The sequence below is a fragment of the Coregonus clupeaformis genome, chromosome 10, assembly GCF_020615455.1.
Source record: "Coregonus clupeaformis isolate EN_2021a chromosome 10, ASM2061545v1, whole genome shotgun sequence".
Lineage (NCBI taxonomy): Eukaryota > Metazoa > Chordata > Actinopteri > Salmoniformes > Salmonidae > Coregonus > Coregonus clupeaformis.
The window spans coordinates 57108525-57130645 of NC_059201.1; the positions used below are offsets into that span (position 1 = coordinate 57108525).

The window sequence follows — 22121 nt, forward strand, 5'->3', positions numbered from 1 at the left end:
ACTGTGGCCTGTGGAATGTTGTCCCATAAAGTTGCTGGATATTGGCGGGAACTGGAACACGCTGTCGTACACGTTGATCCAGAGCATCCCAAACATGCTCAATGAGTGACATGTCTGGTAAGTATGCAGGCCATGGAAGAACTGGGACATTTTGGAGGCGGCTTATGGTAGAGAAATTAACATTCAGTTATCTGGCAACAGCTCTGGTCGACATTCCTGCAGTCAGCATGCCAATTGCACACTCCCTCAAAACTTGATACATCTGTGGCATTGTGTTGTGTGACAACTGCACATTTTAAAGTAGTATTGTACCCAGCATAAGGTGCACCTGTGTAATGATCATGCTGTTTAATCAGCTTCTTGATATGCCACACTTGTCAAGTGGATGGATTATCTTGGCAAAGGAGAAATGCTCACTAACAGGGATGTAAACACATTTGTGCACAGAATTTGAGAGAAATAAGATTTTTGTGCATATGGAACATTTCTGAGAAATTGTATTTCAGCTCATGAAACATGGGACCTACAATTTACATGTTGCGTTTTATATTTTTGTTCAGTGTAGAATTAGATGGCTATCTGATGCACTGCATGATAGTCACCTATTACGTGAGGCATTTGTAGAATGCTGCCTGACTTGACCTGTGTACTGGGTTTATATGGTTGTCACAGAACAGATTGTCTTTCACAATAACAATGTGGTTAGTCTAGAGGTGGAGAGGCATTTGTATTTGTGTCTTTTCACTCTTATTCAGGTTGCCTCCACTTCTTTTGATACATATAAATGCCTTTTGTCACTAATAAAAGAGAATGTGTTGTCCAGGGGTTTTGTAACGATGAATAATGCTTACTTTGGTGAGACATTATAACTTGGATCTGTGGTATTTCAGCTGTCTGTATCTTCTGTCTTGTCTGTGGCAGTTGCTCCATGCCGAGAAGAGGAGAGAGTACCTGTACCAGCTGCAGGAGTTCATGGTGACCGACAACAGCCGCAACTGGAGGTTTAGATACGAGCTGGCCGAGTAAGTCTCCCATTCATTTAGATCGGGGCCAATCTTTGTCGTTCGTTTAGGATTGAGTCCTCCATATTTCTCCCTAGAGGGCCCACTTGCCACAAGTCCCTGATGGCATGCACCATTTTAGTAGTCAACTTTAATGGGACTTCCAATGGCTTAGGGAGGGATCACAGAGTTCCATCCAGCCGCGTCCTCAGAGCATGCACAGACCAGCTGGCAGGTGTGTGTTTGGACATATTCAATCTCTCCCTATCCCGGTCTGTCATCCCCACTTGCTTCAAGATGTCCACCATTATTCTGGTACCCAAGCAAGCAAAGGTAACTGAACTAAATGACTATCGCCCCGTAGTACACACTAATGTCATCATGAAGTGTTTTTAGAGGCTAATTAAGGACCATATCACCTCCACCTTACCCGACACCCTCGACCCACTACAATTTGCATACCGCCCCAACAGTTCCACGGATGACGCAATAGCCACTGCACTGCACACTGCCCTATCCCACCTGGATAAGAGAAATGCCTATGTGAGAATGCTGTTCATCGACTACAGTTAGGCTTTCAACACCATGCTGCCCCCCAAGCTCATCACTAAGCTCAGGGCCCTGGGACTGAACCCCTGTCTGTGCAACTGGGTCCTAGACTTCCTGACGGGTCGCCCCTAGGCGGTGAGGGTAGGCAACAACATATCCGCCCCACGCTGATCCTCAACACAAGGGCCCCCCCCCAGGGATGTGTGCTAAGCCCTCTTTTGTAAGCCCTGTTCAACCATGACTGTGTGGCTACGCACGACTCCAACTCTTGCTGATGACACAACAGTGTTAGGCCTGATCACCAACAACGACAAGACAGCCTACAGGAGGTAAGTGCCCTAGCTGAGTGGTGCCGGGGAAATAACCTCACCCTCAACGTCAACAAAAGCTGATCGTGGACTACAGGAGACAGCAGAGTGAGCACGCCCCCATCCACATCGACGGGGCAGCAGTGGAGGGTGTTACTTTCCCCAGCAAGAAAATAAATGTTGCTTAAACAGAAGGGGGAGCTAACAGAGTCACTGACAACAACCAAAACGAAACAGGTGGGGATTTAGGAGGGGTTCTGAAAGACACTCATGGGGGTGTCCACTGATAGTTGACTAGCAACAACAACTGGAACCTAAAAGACACCCACTATGAGTGCCCACTGAATTTTCCCAAGAAGTGGCAATCAAAAGAAAAACCAAACGTAGACAGGAAGTAAACCAAAAAGGTGGAGCAGAACGAAATCAGGGAAATCAGATAAAGGAATGTTTTTCTAGAAATCTAAATAGGGAGCGCCAACTAAAGGTGTTGACGCATCTAAACTATACAGTGCATTCGGAAAGTATTGAAACCCCTTGACTTTTCACTAATTTTGTTATGTTACAGCCTTATTCTGAAATGGATTCAAGGATGATCAATTATTTTTTTCCCTCATCAATCTACACACAATACTCCATAATGACAAAGCAAAAACAGGTTTTTAGAAATGTTTGCAAATGTATTAAAAATAAAAAACAGAAATACCTTCGCTACATAAGTATTCAGACCCTTTGCTATGAGACTCGAAATTGAGTTCAGGTGCATCCTGTTTCTGAACAATCGGGGGAGAAGGGCCTTGGTCAGGAAGGTGAGTAAGAACCCGATGGTCACTCTGGCAGAGCTCCAGAGTTCCTCTGTGGAGATGGGAGAACCTTCCAAGGACAACCATCTCTGCAGCACTCCACCAATCAGGCCTTTATGGTAGAGTGGCCAGACGGAAGCCACTCCTCAGTAAAAGGCACATGATAGCCCGCTTGGAGTTTGCCAAAAGGCACCTAAAGGATTCTCAGACAATGGAAAAAAAAGATTATCTTGTCTGATAAAACCAAGATTGAACTCTTTGGCCTGAATGGCAAGTGTCATGTCTGGAGGAAACCTGGTACCATCCCTACGGTGAAGCGTGGTGGTGGCAACATCATTCTGTGGGGATGTTTTTCATCGGCAGGGACTGGGAGACTAGTCAGGATCGAGGGAAAGATGAATGGGGCAAAGTACAGAGAGATCCTTGATGAAAACCTGCTCCAGAGCGCTCAGGGCCTCAGACTGGGCCGAAGGTTCACTTTCCAACAGGACAACGACCCTAAGCACACAGCCAGGACAACGCAGGAGTGGCTTCGGGACAAGTCTCTGAATGTCCTTGAGTGGCCCGGACTTGAACCCAATTAAACATCTCTGGACAGACCTGACAATAGCTGTGCAGCGACGCTGCCCATCCAACCTGACAGAGCTTGAGAGGATCTGCAGAGAAGAATGGGAAAAACTCCCTAAATACAGGTGTACCAAGCTTGTAGCGTCATACCCAAGAAGACTTGAGGCTGTAATCGATGACAAAGGTGCTTCAACAAAGTACTGAGTAAAGGGTCGGAATACTTATGTAAATGTGATATTTCAGTTTTTTGCACAATTTCTCTACCTGTTTTTGCTGTGTCATTATGGGGTATTGTGTGTAGATTGAGTATTTTTTATTTTTTTATCCATTTTTGAATAAGGCTGTAACGTAACAAAATGTGTAAAAAGTCAAGGGGTCTGAATACTTTCCGAATGCACTGTAAATCCACTTTGACATTATAGGGTATTGTGTGCCAGTGACCGAAAATCTCAATTGAATCAATTTTAAATTCAGGTTGTAAGACAGCAAATTGTGGAAAAAGTCAAGGGGTTTGAATACTTTTTGAAGGCATTGAACACTGGTCATTTTAACAATGTTTACATACTGTTTTACCCACTTTGTATGTATATACTGTATGGCTCATCCTATATAACTACTGCTGTACACACCTTTTCTATTAATATACTGCCCATACTGTCTATACACACCATTTATATATATTCTGACATTTCTGATATGTCTTGGTTTTAAGTTTGGATTGTTATAGTATTGCTAGATATTACTGCGCTGTTGGAGTTAGAAACCTAAGCAGTTAGCTGCACCTGCGACAACATCTGCAAATCTGTGTACGCGACCAATAAATGTTGATTTGATTTGATTTTAATCAGCCAATGAATTATACTCCTTAGCAGCACGGCGTATGGCAGTAAATCACTAACATTGGCTTTAGGCCCATAAAAAAAATCAGAAAACTGACTACTTTAAAATTGAGACAGCCCTCCATTGTGCCTGCCTGGTCCCATATCTGTTAGTGCTCTTGCCCACTCCATTGCACATTGTCAAGCCAAACATGACAATGAATGAGTGACAAGGACTTGGCATGATAGCACAAACAGACAGGTACCCTGGCGCTGTTCATGCTGTCACAAAAGCAGTCAATGGAAAAGATAGGAGGTGCACCATCTAGGTTTTATAACTTTGTGCTCCCAATGCATATAGCAATATTGTTGGGCCTCTTTTGTGGGATGACCCATATACATTAGAGCCAGTGTGTGTTGAACAGAATGTCTCCGTGTGTGTCCACAGGCAGCTTATCCTGATCATAGAGTTGTACAGCCACTACGATGTGTATGACTACCTCAGACAAATAGCACTGACCCTATGCTCAGACAAAGTGTCGGAAGTTCGGTGGATCTCTTACAAGCTGGTAGGCATGCCGTTTGTACTTGTGTTATTGAAAATGTAACTGTGTTGTTGAATGATCATGATCTTTCTTTTTTTTTTATTGAACAACTTAAAGTAGTCATTGTGCTGAATGATAGGAGCTGTGAGTATGTCTGTATTGTGTCAATTTCTGGAAGTAGACAATTATTATCACTGCATTAAGGTCACTTAAGGTACCTGCCACTAAGGTTAACCCTAATTGCTCCTGTAAGTCGCTCTGGATAAGAGCGTCTGCTAAATGACTTAAATCTAAATCTTTAGAATGGAAAGCATGGCTTGCGTCCCAAATGGCACCCTAGTATTCCCTATAGACGGGTTAGCTGACGTGTTGTTGTGATTATGGATGGCCAGATAGCTAGCAACAATGAGAAGAAGCTGCCATGTGGGGAATTGTAGGTGGCTCGTTTCAGTTAGTTTGATCTTGTTCTTGATACCATGCCTTATTTTGAGGTATTTTGACTGATGTCATGTCTATGTTAATATGGCCAAAATTCGCTAGCTAGCTAACCAATAACTGTAATGATCTATTTGAGAGACAACAAGTGCTCATTGTGCAAATGTATTTATGTTTTCAATAAACATTGAAGACAAAATATAGTTTGCATGTTGTCAACAATCTAAGCCAACCCCGTCTGTTTTGCCCCATAGTTGCGCATGTGTCGGTTTTGTTGCTAGACAACCAACCCGTCTATAATGCCGTACTTTTGACCAGGGCCCAATAGGCTCTGGTCAAAAGTAGTGTACTGTATAGGGAATAAGGTGCCATTTGGGATGCAGCCTCTGTCTCATCTTTGTCTTGTCCATCCTAGGTGGTGGAGATCTTACAGAAGATGTATGCATGTGGAGCCCATGACCTGGGCCTGAACTTCATCAACGAGCTCATCGTCCGCTTCTGCCACTGTCCCAAGTGGGTGGGCCGCCAGGCCTTCGCCTTTATCTGCCAGGTCAGGACAACATTTTGTTCATGAAAAGTGAATTTATGAAAATAAATCTGTACAAACACCATTTCCAATAGCTGCTGCCTTCAGAAAAAGTTTTTGTTTGAAATTGCATCAGCAGTGCTTGCCATAGCACTATTCTGAAAGAAGGCAGGTGTGAGGATTGAATGGCCATTGTTGACTGCTGGGTCATGTTCATTAGGCACCAACTGGAAAGACAACTGACTGCAACAGGGAGGGACTACCTAGAGCAGGGGTGTCCAACCCTGTTCCTGGAGAGCTACCATCCTGTAGGTTTTCACTCCAACCCCAGTTGTAACTCAACCTGGTTCAGCGTATCAACCAGCTAATTATTGGAATCAGATGTGGGAGATTAGAGTTGGAGTGAATTTACAGGACGGTAGCTCTCCAGGAACAGGGTTGGAGAGCCCTGACCTATAGTAGTCCAATAAGAAACTCTAATATTGTTTTCCATTGCAAAATAGTCAAACAAATTATTTAGCATTCCCTAATGAATACGACCCTGCTCTCCATGTGTCGTCTCCGCTGTGTTCCCCAGGCCATAGTGGAAGAGGACTGTATGCCAATGGACCAGTTTGCCCAGCACCTCCTCCCCAGTCTACTCAGCCTATCGTCGGACCCAGTCGCCAACGTCCGTGTGCTGGTGGCCAAAGCACTGCGGCAGAGTGTCATGGAGAAAGGTAAAGACTGGGTGGTGTAGGATGAAGTTGCCCCTAGACGCTGATATGTGGTCAGTTTAGCATTTTTCCCCACTAATGGTTTCAGTTAGGACTGGGGGATGGGGAGCTGATCCTAGATCTGTACCTAGGGAAAACTTCACCCCAGAGCAGTCACCCCAGAGCAGACTGGGCCCTCAATGCACCCAATAATAAAATGCATCTTTATTTGCCCCCGAGAGGGAATATGTCTTGTACATTTAAATGCATTGGCAATATAAAAACCGATAGCACACGTTCAAGCTATTGCTAGACCAACTCGTAGGTATAAGCTAAAGACGGCTAAATTGGACACTGATGACAGTTAGTGTACTGTAGTTGTAGTACAATGTCTTTCCCAGTGCAACACGTCTCTCGTGGCGTGTTGTTTTTGCTCCTCCCAAAATGTGTGAAGCAGTATGTTCCATTATCCAAACGAGCATACCACTTAGAATATTGTTTTCCCTCTCTCTCTTCTGTGGACTATTTGCTGCCTTCATTTTGTTGGTCATGTTTTCCCTCTCTTCCTCATTGTTCCCCTTTTTAATTTTTGTTCTCCATATTTCCCAATTTTCCTACATTCTTATATTCCTTTTTAATGATGTAAAGTGTGTTGTGACCATAGAAATATAATTACTCCCCACTGGTCCACCCATTATGGCCTCACTGACTTGAACTGAATGGGGACACCCGTTCTATTCATTCTATTTCTATGGTTGTGACTCATGTAAAATGCACTTGAAATAAATACTCACTTTACTTGGCTCTCTGCAGCGTACTTTAAAGAGCCAGGCAGTGCCTACTCAGATGAGCTGGAGGAGACTGTGATGGCCCTGCAGGCGGATAAGGACCGAGACGTACGCTTCTTTGCCAGCCAGGATCCCAACATGGCCCTTATGGACACTGCTGCCTTAATCTAGACCCAGCCAGCCAAGCTGGTCCGCGCACAGAAAACAACTATCACCAGCAGCAGACCTGACCAGACCACTCGCCTGAGGAAATAAAGGCACTGATACCACTCATACATAAACATACATACATGCATAGACTTACATACAATCATTCATGTTCTCTCACTCTCAAACACACTCATACACACACACACATACACTCATGTGAATACTGACACGTATCATACGTAAATGCATGCTCACCAACACACACACACACACAAACAGATGCACATACCCAAGTGTTTGCACATACACACCATGTGCAACAAGCACTCTAATCTCTGGGACTCCTCCCATTAGAGAACAATGAACACGACTTGGGGGATGGGGGGCTAGCTGGAGCCCACTGTAGTAGCAAACAGTGTGACACCTCTTCTGTGACTCAACTAATCCTCCTCCTACCCACATAAGCGTCCTAAGACTGAGACCCTGTAATCACAGGACACCCGTCGCTAAACCTGAAAAGCTCTCTCTCTCCAAAGCTAATAGTACATTTGTGATCAATTGTGTTTTTGATTTCTATTTCCCGCTTTTCTCTGTGGATTTCCGAACAACAACTAGAAAAACGACTTCTGACGACCTGATTATTCTGACGTGCGCTTAAACTCAGGGGGACTCAGTCTGCGAACGGCACCTAGTTAAGCTAAAGCAGCCACTGCAAAATGCCGTTGGATCCCAGGTGGAAATCGACCAACCGAGCGGCTCGGCTCTTGTCCCATCGTCGCGTCACCTCCACCCCTCCGTGTCCAGGAGGCTCTCTCAGGTCCTTTTGACTCATCTCGGTGTATCTCTCTTTCTTCCTCTCTCTTCATCTTGTCTTCACGGGCCACCGTAACCACTACTGCTCAGGAGAAGGAACAACTGCACCACTCGGCACTCCTAAGTCATATCGGACACTTTATTGACAGAACAAAAGATATGAATGAACTCATGGCTTCTTCCCCCTCTGTGTGTTTACCATGCCAATACTGTGACCCTATCTCCCATTTTTGGCAGAGACCAGTGAAATACGTCTGTACGGACATGATCCGGGTCAGTTTTGTGGCGGAGGCGGAGTTTGGGGCTTTTAGGATGGGGTGCAACGTTTTAGAATGTTGCAGATAGAAATGTAATGTATGGACGGACATGAGAATAATGCCTATATACACACAATGCATCACAATCTGTACATTCTGTAAGGTTGCTCTCCCTGAAAAAGCCTCTGGTGTCAGCTGGACTTTCAAGTCCTTGGCTGCGTCCCTAATGACTTGTAGAAAGAAGAAGCAGAAAAAGAGAATTGGATATTGATAGCACACTGTTGGTTTTATGCATGTGTTTTTTTTTTTCAAAGGCCGAAATGGTTAAACCCCCTAATCCACTTCCACATTGTGGATTCCAATCCCATTTTGGTCGACATCATGATAGCTGATTTATGGTCAAATAAATGGTAGCTATTTCGGTCAGTCGGACCACTGACCACAATTGTACAGTATAGGAATGGTTGTGTGCCCTGGTTGTGCACCCAGGGTTTGTGTTCCAAGATGCTCTGACCGTAATGTATGTTCGAGAATAATTAACTTCCAAACATTGGCAAGCATTGTATAGCTCAACCAATGGAGGCAGTTTTTTGAGGACCCAAGGCCAGTTGTAGGGTTTTCTGTAGAGACATGAGTGTGAATATTATGGGAGCTGTCACCAAGTCACTTTTGTAGTCTTTTTAATCTCTTTTTGTCTCTGCTGTGTACATGGCAACTGATATTTGACCATAGACACGACTTGAGAACTTAAACTGATTTCGGTGTGGCGTGCATCACAAGTCTGTCTTCCGTCTTATGGAATCGCAGTAGCCTACCTAACTCATCTCATCTGTCTGCAATTTGTGCCCATCTTGTTTTGTTTTTTTAATGTGGTAGAACTGTTAATATATGCATTTTATTAAATGTATTTTTATTTTCAATTATGTACCATTGTTCAAAGATTTTATATCCTAACTTTGCAATTCGCAAACCTTTGTAATATTCAATGGTTTCTTTTAAAGACGTTTTATGTATTGTTATTTTTATTATTCTGTAATTAAAATGATAATATAAATTAGAAAAATCAAGACGTGTAATGTGTAGCCTGGCTCCAAACTAACCTTGTAAAACCAACAAATGAAATCTGCAAATGAGTGTCACAGCATTCTGTCACAACAGTTCATAAGACCTGCGACACAGATTTTTTTTTATAGAATATAAAACGCAAAAAGTAGGCTTATGTTCTGACCGTAATATCGCAACTATTTCCTGATCAATATAACTAAACCTAGTAAGTATCAGTTGACCTTGAAACATTAGATTTTTTTCAACTATACGGCTGTGTTATTGTTGCGCATCCACAAAATGGATGAAGGGTGTGATTGCGGCTTGCAATTCAAGGCGTTCTTGCAGTTGGGCTTTTCTGCATCTGCAGTAACCCCTCTATATACTTCCATATGCTGGTAAAGTGGAACGTACCAACGCGTTCTAAACCGCTCTGGTGACAAAAAAACGTTGTTGCCCTGTCTCCAACTATCCACGTCTGGCTGCTTTGCTACCACCGAAAACATCGGGAAGATTGCCCAAAACACGGAGGCAGTGAGAACCTATTTGAGTAAATACATTTTTTTAAATAATGTAATTTGATTGATTGCTTTCAACTTAATTGGGGTAAAGTCTGAGTTGGGACTTCCCAAGGATCCCGGATAGCAAGAACCCTGAAACCACACAGTGCGCCTCCTCAGACTTTTGATGATAGTTCGGCAAACTCTGCCACTCTTATCGGTGCAGGTGAAGCACGCCTCTGTTTCATGCAGCACGCCAGAACAGTTCTACCACACCCACAACTGAAGCACAATCATGGGGCTTGTTTGAGTGGTAAGCAGGGTTTTAGTGACCAATTTGTAAGTCGCTCTGGATAAGAGCGTCTGCTAAATGACTTAAATGTAGTGCTGCTGGGGCACTCCCTCGCGTTATTGGAGCTGCTAAAACTATTTTTGGAAAATTAATTCTAACAATTGTATGTAATTACTGTTAAAATTATATGAAAACGTTATAGAATGACAAACCAAATAAATAACCTATGTTTAGCAGCTTAGAGAAATAGTGGTTGCTTCCCTGGTGGTGGCGAGAATAATGAACTGTAGGCTGTGTGCACACTGCGGATGCCCATCAGAGAATTGGCCACTTTGGCCAATCAGAACGTTGAAAAATTATCACCAGCAGTTCCTATCCAGCTTTATAACCCCCTAGAGTCGACCGACGCACCGGTGCGTCAATCTAAGTTACTTTTTTTTTATCCCCATCAAAATCTGTCAGTTTAAGCTAGAGATCGCATTGGATGCGTCTCAATCCACTGCATCCGCCAGTGTCGCTCTTCAGCATCTGCGGTGAAAGGTGGCAGAGGTATGGTCTGACAACCACTGCTCTGAGACATCCCGAAGATCGGTCGTCTCACGTAAACGTCTGTAGCATCCAAACGGTTTGGCCTACAAACTATCAGGATCTCTCGATGGAAAGGGGAGATAACGTTTTGTTCTACGATCCCCACAAGTGTCACGGGACTCGTCTGAGGGTAACCCGTACTGGTAAAAAAAACAACGAATGGAAGTATGAAGGTAGTTTTGTGCCTGCCCAAAAAACGTGTTAAATACACTACATAACCAAAAGTATGTGGACACCTGCTCATCGAACATCTCATTCCAAAATCATGGGCATTACTATGGAGTTGGTCCCTCCTTTACTGCAATAACAGCCTCCACTCTTCTGGGAAGAATGTCCACTAGATGTTGGAACATTACTGTGGGTACTTACTTCTATTCAGCCGCAAGAGCATTAGTGAGGTCGGGCACGGATGTTCGGCGATGTGGGACCTTATATTTACAGGTGTGTGCCTTTCCAAATCATGTCCAATCAATTGAATTTACCACAGGTGGACTCCAATCAAGTTGTAAAAACATCTCTAGGATGATCAATGGAAATAGGATGCACCTGAGCTCAATTTCGAGTCTTATAGCAAAGGGTCTGTATACTCATGTAAATCAGGTATTTAATTTTTTTTATTTTTAATACATTTGCAAAAATTTCCAAAACCCTTTTTTCGCTTTCTCATTATGTGGTATTGTGTGTAGATTAATGAGGATTTTTTAAAAATATCAATTTTAGAATAAGGCTGTTACGTAACAAAATGTGGAAAAAGGGAAGGGGTCTGAATACTTTCCGAATGCACTGTACATTTGGCAAATAGAATGCAAAAAGGTCAATTTCAACCAGAACCATGTACATGACATCGTCTGAAAGGCACTCACCCATTTGGTTAAGTCAGGAGTATTTTTTGGTTGCAGGAAGATTATGATCACTTGCTCGAAAATGTAAAGTAGCCATTTTCACCTACACACGGGAGGAATCAGAAAGATCAGACTACTGAAAGTATTTGCATTTTGGTTGTTATCTGTAAAAAAATTAAAATCACCTGCCCAATGGGGCAACCTCAGAGAAGCTCAACTTGCACAACTGCTCAGGTCACTTTCCCCAGGCAATAGCACAACCCTTAAAGGGGAAGTTCTCCCATTTTTACATGTAGCCTTATTTTCACTCTTTCTGTGCTTGTAGTTGATCCCCCAAACGGTATTTTACACATTTTACTGAGTCACCACTTACCATTGACTACAATGCATTATGAAAATGTGTCTAAAGCATGTTATAAAACGCTACAAAACACTCCATACCAACTCATATTACATCAGAATCTAATTTTGGATAATGTCTCTGCACTCCAATTTGGGATTTATTTTCCACTGTGCCATAAATCCATGTTCAAATGATGCTGTTTACAACAACAACAAAAATATGCAAATATGGACCAGTGGACATGTTTTTTTCTAAGATTGAGTGTGAACTTCCCCATTAATGTCAATCACTGACGTATGATGACTGAAATAGTCAAGGTTATGTTTTCTATTAGTGTACTTTAGGATCACCACCTTTGAACCTCAAGATGGTGCTCAATACATTTTACTGCCTGGGGACATTTACACACGTTCATTCAGCATTACCCGAGGCCCGATGATAGTATTTGAATTTGTATTTATTATGGAGCCCCATTAGCTGCTGCCAAGGCAGCAGCTCCTCTTCCTGGGGTCCAGCAAAATTAAGGCAGTTCATGCAATTTTAAAAACATTACAATACATTCACAGATTTCACAACACACTGTGTGCCCTCAGGCCCCTACTCCACCACTTACACATACACTACCATTCAAAAGTTTGGGGTCAGTTAGAAATGTCCTTGTTTTCGAAAGAAAAGCAATTTGTCCATTAAAATAACATAAAATTGATCAGAAATACAGTGTAGACATTGCTAATGTTGTAAATGGCAATTGTAGCTGGAAACGGCTGATTTTTAATGGAATATCTACATAGGCGTACAGAGGCCCATTATCAGCAACCATCAGTCATGTGTTCCAATGGCACGTTGTGTTTGCTAATCCAAGTTTATCATTTTAAAAGGCTAATTGATCATTAGAAAACCCTTTTGCAATTATGTTAGCACAGCTGAAAACTGTTGTGCTGATTAAAGAAGCAATAAAACTGGCCTTCTTGAGACTAGTTGAGTATGTGGGTTCGATTACAGGATCAAAATGGCCAGAAACAAATAACTTTCTTCTGAAACTCGTCAGTCTATTCTTGTTCTGAGAAATGAAGGCTATTCCATGCGAGAAATTGCCAAGAAACTGAAGATCTCGTACAACGCATTGAACCAGGAGAGATTGACATGCATATTATTAATATTAGCTCTCTGTGTACATCCAAGGGCCAGCCGTGCTGCCCTGTTCTGAGCCAATTGCAATTCTCCTAGGTCCTTTCTTGTGGCTCCTGACCACACGACTGAACAGTAGTCCAGGTGTGACAAAACTAGGGCCTGTAGGACCTGCCTTGTTGATTGTGCTGTTAAGAAGGTAGAGCAGTTTAGTCACCTCAACTTACTCAATTTCCACATGATTTATTACAAGATTTAGTTGAGGTTTAGGGTTTAGTGAATGATTTGTCCCAAATACAATGCTTTTAGTTTTGGAAATATTTAGGACTAACTTATTCCTTGCCACCCACTCTGAAACTAACTGCAAATCTTTGTTAAGTGTTGCAGTCATTTCAGTCGCTGTAGTAGCTGACATGTATAGTGTTGAGTCATCCGCATACATACACTCTGGCTTTACTCAAAGCCAGTGGCATGTCATTAGTAAAGATTACACAACCCCCACCTGTGGACGTCGGGCCCTCATACCACCCTCATGGAGTCTGTTTCTGACCGTTTGAGCAGACACATGCGCATTTGTGGCCTGCTGGAGGTCATTTTGCAGGGCTCTGGCAGTGCTCCTCCTGCTCCTCCTTGCACAAAGGTGGAGGTAGCGGTCCTGCTGCTGGGTTGTTGCCCTCCTACGGCCTCCTCCACGTCTCCTGATGTACTGGCCTGTCTCCTGGTAGCGCCTCCATGCTCTGGACACTACGCTGACAGACACAGCAAACCTTCTTGCCACAGCTCGCATTGATGTGCCATCCTGGATGAGCTGCACTACCTGAGCCACTTGTGTGGGTTGTAGACTCCGTCTCATGCTACCACTAGAGTGAAAGCACCGCCAGCATTCAAAAGTGACCAAAACATCAGCCAGGAAGCATAGGAACTGAGACGTGGTCTGTGGTCACCACCTGCAGAACCACTTCTTTATTGGGGGTGTCTTGCTAATTGCCTATAATTTCCACCTGTTGTCTATTCCATTTGCACAACAGCATGTGAAATGTATTGTCAATCATTGTTGCTTCCTAAGTGGACAGTTTGATTTCACAGAAGTGTGATTGACTTGGAGTTACATTGTGTTGTTTAAGTGTTCCCTTTATTTTTTTGAGCAGTGTATATTCTTTACATCAACAATATAGGAATCACTACAAAACGTTTTGTATGACCTCTTATACACAATATATTTGGATACTGCTTTCAAACAAATCTCTGCAGCATTAGTAAAGATATGATCAATACATGTTGATGATTTCATTCCTGTACTGTAACCACCCTGGTAGGTTGACTGATAACCTGAACCAGGTTGCAGGCACTGGTTACAGTTTGAAGCCTTCTCTTGAGTGGGCAGCCTGATGAAAGCCAGTCAATATTTAAATCACCCAGAAAGTATACCTCTCTATTGATATTACATACATTATCAAGCATTTCACACATGTTATCCAGATACTGACTGTTAGCACTTGCTGGTCTATAGCAGCTTCCCACCAGAATGGGCTTTAGGTGAGGCAGATGAACCTGTAGCCATATTAATTCAACAGTACTTAACATGAGATCCTCTATAATCTTCACAGGAATGTGGTTCTGAATATAAACAGCAACACCTCCACCATTGGCATTTCTATATTTTCTGTAAATGTTATAACCTTGTATTGCTACCACTGTATCAAAAGGTATTATCTAAGTGAGTTTCAGAGATATTCAGAATATGAATGTCATCTGTTACTAGCAAATTATTGATTTCATGAACATTGTTTCTTAAACTACATATGTTAATGTGGGCTATTTTGAGCACTTTTCTTCTGGGATGCTTACTTGTTTTTATTGCTTTACTGGGAAGCTTAGCAGCAGTAGATGTGCTCATGTTCTTTATGTTAGTGCAGGGTGAGCTGCACACAGTGGACTTCCTCCTAGGGCACACCGGCTCAGTGCTAACAGTATAGATCTGGTTCTTAGGCACATGATTACTGCATACAATAGCTGTAGGATCAGCAGAGGCATTCAGGGCAGTTAGAGGGACATACATTAGATAGTAGAAGTCACTGTACTGTTTCACTGCCATGGTGGTTGTCTGTGGTCAAAGGCATCCTATGACAGAATAATGTATTGAACCATGTAATAAAACTAAAACCATAAGGAGAGTCTGATACCTAAAGCAGTTAAATCTCAATGCTGCACTTAAACTCACATCTCTGGTTTAATATGGATGCTGATGTGGTGATATTTACTATGTAGCCTACAGGACCCCTCATCAAACCACTACCTGGTCACTGACTTCAGGCAGAACAATATAAGTCAGAAGCTATTAGAAAATAATATAAATAGTATAGAAACAATGCAATTTAAAAGGGAGCCTATGTTGATTAATGGTTATAAACTGTACATCTAATGATCTAGGACCTAGGTCCTGCTACGTCTTCAATATTGAGCGTAGCCAACATGCCAATGGCAAGACCATTCCTATCCTGTTCTGTAGGAGGACCTTTTCCTGCAAGGTAAGAAAGGGTGTGTACATTTCTAACTGTATGACATTTGAGACATTCTTATGATATGGGTAGGGCTCCTTTTAAAAGCTCTGGCATCCTTTCACGACTTTCACTACAGTACTTCAGAACTATGACAAGCAACTCGCTCCACTTGCAAACATAACCACGTGAGAGACGGCTTGAATGGATTTTGGTAAGTCAACTAGTACTGCTCGTTGCAAGATTTTTTAAAGTCAAATTCAGATAATGACAAATGTGGATATTGCAATGTCAACGTAGCCTATATCATGTTAAGTGACAGAGGGTCCATATAGTACAGTGACTGGGTAATTGGTAGACTTTAAAAACTAATACTGAGTTTGGTAAAGGTGTAGAATGTTAACATTTTCTTACAAAATATTTTAATCCTCATTGGTGTATGTTCTGTTAATTTAATATGATTTCTGAAAGCGGTCATTAAAAAATTAATGTATTTACTTCTGAGTCTTTAAAAAAAAGATAAATTGGCCTGTACAGTATATTTCAGAGAACTACAGTGAGGGAAAAAAAGTATTTGATCCCCTGCTGATTTTGTACGTTTGCCCACTGACAAAGACATGATCAGTCTATAATTTTAATGGTAGGTTTATTTGAACAGTGAGAGACAGAATAACAAGAAAAAAATCCAGAAAAAGCGATGTCAAAATGTTATAAATTGATTTGCATTTTAATGAGGGAAATAAGTATTTGACCCCTCTGCAAAACATGACTTAGTACTTGGTGGCAAAACCCTTGTTGGCAATCACAGAAGTCAGGCATTTCTTGTAGTTGGCCACCAGGTTTGCACACATCTCAGGAGGGATTTTGTTCCACTCCTCTTTGCAGATCTTCTCCAAGTCATTAAGGTTTCGAGCCTGATGTTTGGCAACTCGAACCTTCAGCTCCCTCCACAGATTTTCTATGGGATTAAGGTCTGGAGACTGGCTAGGCCACTCCAGGACCTTTATGTGCTTCTTCTTGAGCCACTCCTTTGTTGCCTTGACCGTGTTTTGGGTCATTGTCATGCTGGAATACCCATCCACGACCCATGTTCAATGCCCTGGCTGAGGGAAGGAGGTTCTCACCCAAGATTTGACAGTACATGGTCCCGTCCATCGTCCCTTTGATGCGGTGAAGTTGTCTTGTCCCCTTAGCAGAAAACACCCCCAAAGCATAATGTTTCCACCTCCATGTTTTACGGTGGGGATGGTGTTCTTGGGGTCATAGGCAGCATTCCTCCTCCTCCAAACACGGCGAGTTGAGTTGATGCCAAAGAGATCGATTTTGGTCTCATCTGACCACAACACTTTCACCCAGTTCTCCTCTGAATCATTTAGATGTTCATTGGCAAACTTCAGACGGCCCTGTATATGTGCTTTCTTGAGCAGGGGGACCTTGCGGGCGCTGCAGGATTTCAGTCCTTCACGGCGTAGTGTGTTACCAATTGTTTTCTTGGTGACTATGGTCCCAGCTGCCTTTGAGATCATTGACAAGATGGTGGAGAGTTTGGAATCTGATTGATTGATTGCTTCTGTGGACAGGTGTCTTTTATACAGGTAACAAGCTGAGATTAGGAGCACTCCCTTTAAGAGTGTGCTCCTAATCTCAGCTCGTTACCTGTATAAAAGACACCTGGGAGCCAGAAATCTTTCTGATTGAGAGGGGGTCAAATACTTATTTCCCTCATTAAAATGCAAATCAATTTATAACATTTTTGACATGTGTTTTTCTGGATTCTTTTGTTTTTATTCTGTCTCTCACTGTTCAAAAAACCTACCATTAAAATGATAGACCGTACAAAATTAGCAGGGGATCAAATACTTTTTTCCCTCACTGTATATACAAATATTTACAGATATGGGCAGATCAGTAAATTATTCCTGAGAAATCTCTACTTTGGTTGTGGGAATTTAAAAAATATATATTTGTATTCATTTCTTTCTTTTTTTGAAGACCTTGGTAAAGCGGAGCTCCACTGTGAGAAGAACAACACAGCCCACAACACCAATGACATCTCAGTGGACAGATAGTCAGGAGAGGCCAGTCCTTCCTGGTCACCTTTGACCTCCATGGCCCCTTCAGGCCCACGACAGACACACTGGAGTTGACCATGGAGACAGGTAAGCTATCTCTGCTATACTATATATAGTATACTGTAATGCTGAGATCTAAGTAAATATTGTTTATTTTTGGACAAATATAGTACCTCACCATTTCATCAATTTCTGAAAGTTTTCTTCCATTTCGTGCCTACTGAGCACGACCCAAAACGAATCCCCCATCTCCATCCAGGGCCCCAGCCTTCGGAGGCGTTGGGGAGCAGGTCTGTGTTCGGGCTCCCTGAGGCCGTGGGAAATGTCAGTCACCCTAAGTGTAACCAGCCCAGACTTGAGAGTACGGTAAAGCGAGACTACTGCAGACATTAAATTACAATGGAGTGTAAAGCATTCATAGAAATGTTCAATAGAACTGTAACAAATTAACTTTTTTAATCACATGCAGGAGAACGCGAGGTGAATGCCTCACTACAGCCATGATAACACAAGTCAATATTTGATATCCGCAGAATGTGTGAAATGGCACATTCCTGGTATTCCTTATCAGTTTAGGAAACTGGAAATGGTTAATGAGATTGTAAACCATGTATCTTTATAGGTTGGGAAGAGACAAAACTTTTTTATGACATAATGGATAATGTAAAAAACATAGCAGTTTCAAAACATGAATTCTGTGTTTTGTGCTGGGCTGTAGAGGACATCTACCAGAAGAGGAGGAGAGGCAGGAGTATGTGATGAGAGAACAAGGCCTGGTGTACAGAGGAGCTGAAAGATACATCAGCTCCCGGGCGGGTACAAAGAGCAAGCAAGACAGTATGGTTACAGCTGAAAAGCACTAGCTACTCAACTTATAAAGGGTGGTTTCCCTGACACACATTTAAGCCTAGTAGTGGACTAAAAAGATAACTCAATGGAGAATCTCCATTAAAAATATTTTTTGGTTCAGATAAGCCCAGGACTAATTTGTCTCTGGAAAATTAGCTAATGTTGACTGCGCTATTTAGCCAGCTCGCTAAGTTTACCAGGGTGTTACTATAGCTACAGCCACACTATGCCAGGTAGTTACATTTTCTTTCTGTATACTTTTATTTTACCCATAGAGGTCCAGTCGGGTTTGGTTAAATAGTTATGTGGCTTTTGACTGGGTTTCAAGCCTAACTATGTTGTTTATATTACTTCAGGGAATTTGAGCTACTATTACGTTTGCTGGCTTGTTTATTGTTAGAGATGTATGCTAGCGTTAGTGATACCGAGGCAGGGATAAGCTACTCACTGGCTGTGAATTGTATTTCCATGTCAGTACTGAGGTGTTTGGGAATGTCGAGTGATTACTACCAGTCAGCTCACGACACCGACAAACATCTGACAGTCGACGACTTCTTCTCCGAATATGGAGTCTGAACCCAAAAGACCCATGACAATGTATGGTAAGTGCTACATGAGGTCATTATAGCTACTAAGAGAGGTGTCAATTGGATAAGGTCTTAAAGACTGTTGCGTTTCTGTTCAGGAACTACCATGTGTGGGTGGAGGCCTGGATGAGACGGCCCGTTCTCTCTGGAGACTCCTTATATGACGGCTGGCAGGCTGTGGACCCCACCCTCCAGGTACGGTCCAACTTCCATCTCAGCTCACACTAATTTACACAATAACACACTCCTGGAGTATTTTGTGTTATTATTGCGCAGATTGACCTCAAGCTTGTACTGAAAAGCGACCACCGTGTGACTCGGACACCACTAATCCATGTCAACGCTCAGGCCATAAGATACACCGGCATCCCATCCTCCCAGATAAAGACAGAATTGAAAGAACAGGAGCACCGTCCCAACCAAGGTAGAGTGACAATGTCTCTTGAACTATTTTTATGAGTAGGCCAATGGGAAACGCTTCTCAAAACCAAGAGCACATTACAGCTATTGACTTTTATAATTCTTTGTCAACATCCTGGGTTATGACAAAAAGGTGGTGCATTTCAGGAGGGCGAATAATTAAGGTCTTGAAAAGGTCGCCAACATTGTCCTGTGGACTCAGTATGTTGGCCTGTGATACCATGACATTTAATTGCCTGTTGACAGATCTGACTATCCACATCCCCTTCTGTGTACTGTGAGCACATGCTGGAGAACAACAGCATCAAGGTTTCGGCTGTGGTCACAGACAAGGTCAATAGTGAGGAAGTGTACATCACAGAGAAAGACATTGTGCCAGAGAGGCCTTCAGTCACCATCAAAGACAGTACTGTACAGTCCTGACATTTTGTCATTTCGCTATCTGTCAGATCCTTCAGCTACTCCAATAACTTTCCTAGGGCAGCTCAACATTCTCAGAGTGACATTTATTGGGGTCATTATGGAACAAGCCCCAAGGCTCTTTACATACTCGTAGGTAGCCACCCACAAATTTAAATGGTTGTCACGTCTACTCCCGCTCCTCCTCTCCGGTGCTCGAGGTCACCAGTTCACTCATCATTACGCACACCTGCCATCATCGTTACGCGCACCTGCGCTTAATTATGGGACTCACCTGGACTCATCACATCATTGATTACCTCCCCTATATCTGTCACTCCCTCAGGTTCATTCCCCAGTCAGCATTGATGTTATGTTTCTCATGTCCAGACGCTGGTCTTGGTTTGCTCTATGTTTATTTATTATTAAACCCTTACCCTGTACTTGCTTCTCATCTCCCAGCGTCTGCATTAGAGTGGCAAACATACTAGTAGCGAGAATAACAATTTGCAAGGGAAATAAACGGTTGCGAGACTAAAGATGAAAATCTAAATAGACTGTCATCTGAACAGTTGATCTAGTAAATACCATCCCAATATCAGTAACACCCACTAGAGATATGGTATATTCAGTGTGACAGTTATATAATGTGTGTTCTCTTTCAGGCTATTGGATCTGCATTGCAGTATACTAACATGATGGCAGAGGTTGAGTTTAAGAACCCTCTATCCAAGGGTCTAAGAGACTGCTCCATCACATGACACGCAGTAGCTTGCTGAGACAGACGAAGGAAGTCAGGTAGGCCTATCCCACTGGGGCACACCACGTCACCACGTACCTGGAAGGATGGCACCAGAGGGAATGGCGGCCGTTTTACGGGCTTCTGACCAATTGTGCTGTTTTGTGTATTTTTCCCTGCTGATCTTAACTTTTTCTGTACATAATGTTTCCGCCATCGTTTCCTTTTGACCGAAAAGAGCTTCTGGACATCAGAACAGCTATCACTAACATCCATTTGGACTTGGGATGGGGAGGGGTTTTAGCGGGGGAATTAGTGGAGAACAATTGAAGGGATACTTAGTAGCAATGCAAATATCACGGTACAGCTATATGGACAATCAATCATTACGGTATTTTTTATTGGTAAATGTACAAACATATACAGTGGGGAAAAAAAGTATTTAGTCAGCCACCAATTGTGCAAGTTCTCCCACTTAAAAAGATGAGAGAGGCCTGTAATTTTCATCATAGGTACACGTCAACTATGACAGACAAAATGAGAATTTTTTTCTCCAGAAATTCACATTGTAGGATTTTTAATGAATTTATTTGCAAATTATGGTGGAAAATAAGTATTTGGTCAATAACAAAAGTTTCTCATTACTTTGTTATATACCCTTTGTTGGCAATGACACAGGTCAAACGTTTTCTGTAAGTCTTCACAAGGTTTTCACACACTGTTGCTGGTATTTTGGCCCATTCCTCCATGCAGATCTCCTCTAGAGCAGTGAAGTTTTGGGGCTGTCGCTGGGCAACACGGACTTTCAACTCTCTCCAAAGATTTTCTATGGGGTTGAGATCTGGAGACTGGCTAGGCCACTCCAGGACCTTGAAATGCTTCTTACGAAGCCACTCCTTCGTTGCCCGGGTGGTGTGTTTGGGATCATTGTCATGCTGAAAGACCCAGCCACGTTTCATCTTCAATGCCCTTGCTGATGGAAGGAGGTTTTCACTCAAAATCTCACGATACATGGCCCCATTCATTCTTTCCTTTACACGGATCAGTCGTCCTGGTCCCTTTGCAGAAAAACAGCCCCAAAGCATGATGTTTCCACCCCCATGCTTCACAGTAGGTATGGTGTTCTTTGGATGCAACTCGGCATTCTTTGTCCTCCAAACACGACGAGTTGAGTTTTTACCAAAAAGTTCTATTTTGGTTTCATCTGACCATATGACATTCTCCCAATCCTCTTCTGGATCATCCAAATGCACTCTAGCAAACTTCAGACTGATAATCTGACCACAGATTATCAGTGGTCTTGTATGTCTTCCATTTCCTAATAATTGCTCCCACAGTTGATTTCTTCAAACCAAGCTGCTTACCTATTGCAGATTCAGTCTTCCCAGCCTGGTGCAGGTCTACAATTTTGTTTCTGGTGTCCTTTGACAGCTCTTTGGTCTTGGCCATAGTGGAGTTTGGAGTGTGACTGTTTGAGGTTGTGGACAGGTGTCTTTTATACTGATAACAAGTTCAAACAGGTGCCATTAATACAGGTAACGAGTGGAGGACAGAGGAGCCTCTTAAAG

General features: G+C 42.7%; 1 protein-coding gene across 3 annotated transcripts in view; it reads left to right on the plus strand.

The window, feature by feature from the left end:
* ppp4r1l (protein phosphatase 4, regulatory subunit 1-like) overlaps positions 1 to 7562 on the plus strand; it is a 56731-nt gene extending 49169 nt beyond the window's left edge. For all 3 annotated transcript variants that reach the window (XM_041888788.2, XM_041888789.2, XM_041888790.2), the window contains 5 exons: positions 922 to 1022; positions 4492 to 4612; positions 5439 to 5573; positions 6127 to 6268; positions 7058 to 7562. In XM_041888788.2, the coding sequence (XP_041744722.2) occupies positions 922 to 1022; positions 4492 to 4612; positions 5439 to 5573; positions 6127 to 6268; positions 7058 to 7203 (645 nt within the window). In that variant the 3' untranslated portion in view covers positions 7204 to 7562. The remainder of the gene's footprint in view (positions 1 to 921; positions 1023 to 4491; positions 4613 to 5438; positions 5574 to 6126; positions 6269 to 7057) is intronic.
* Positions 7563 to 22121: the final 14559 nt, after the last annotated feature.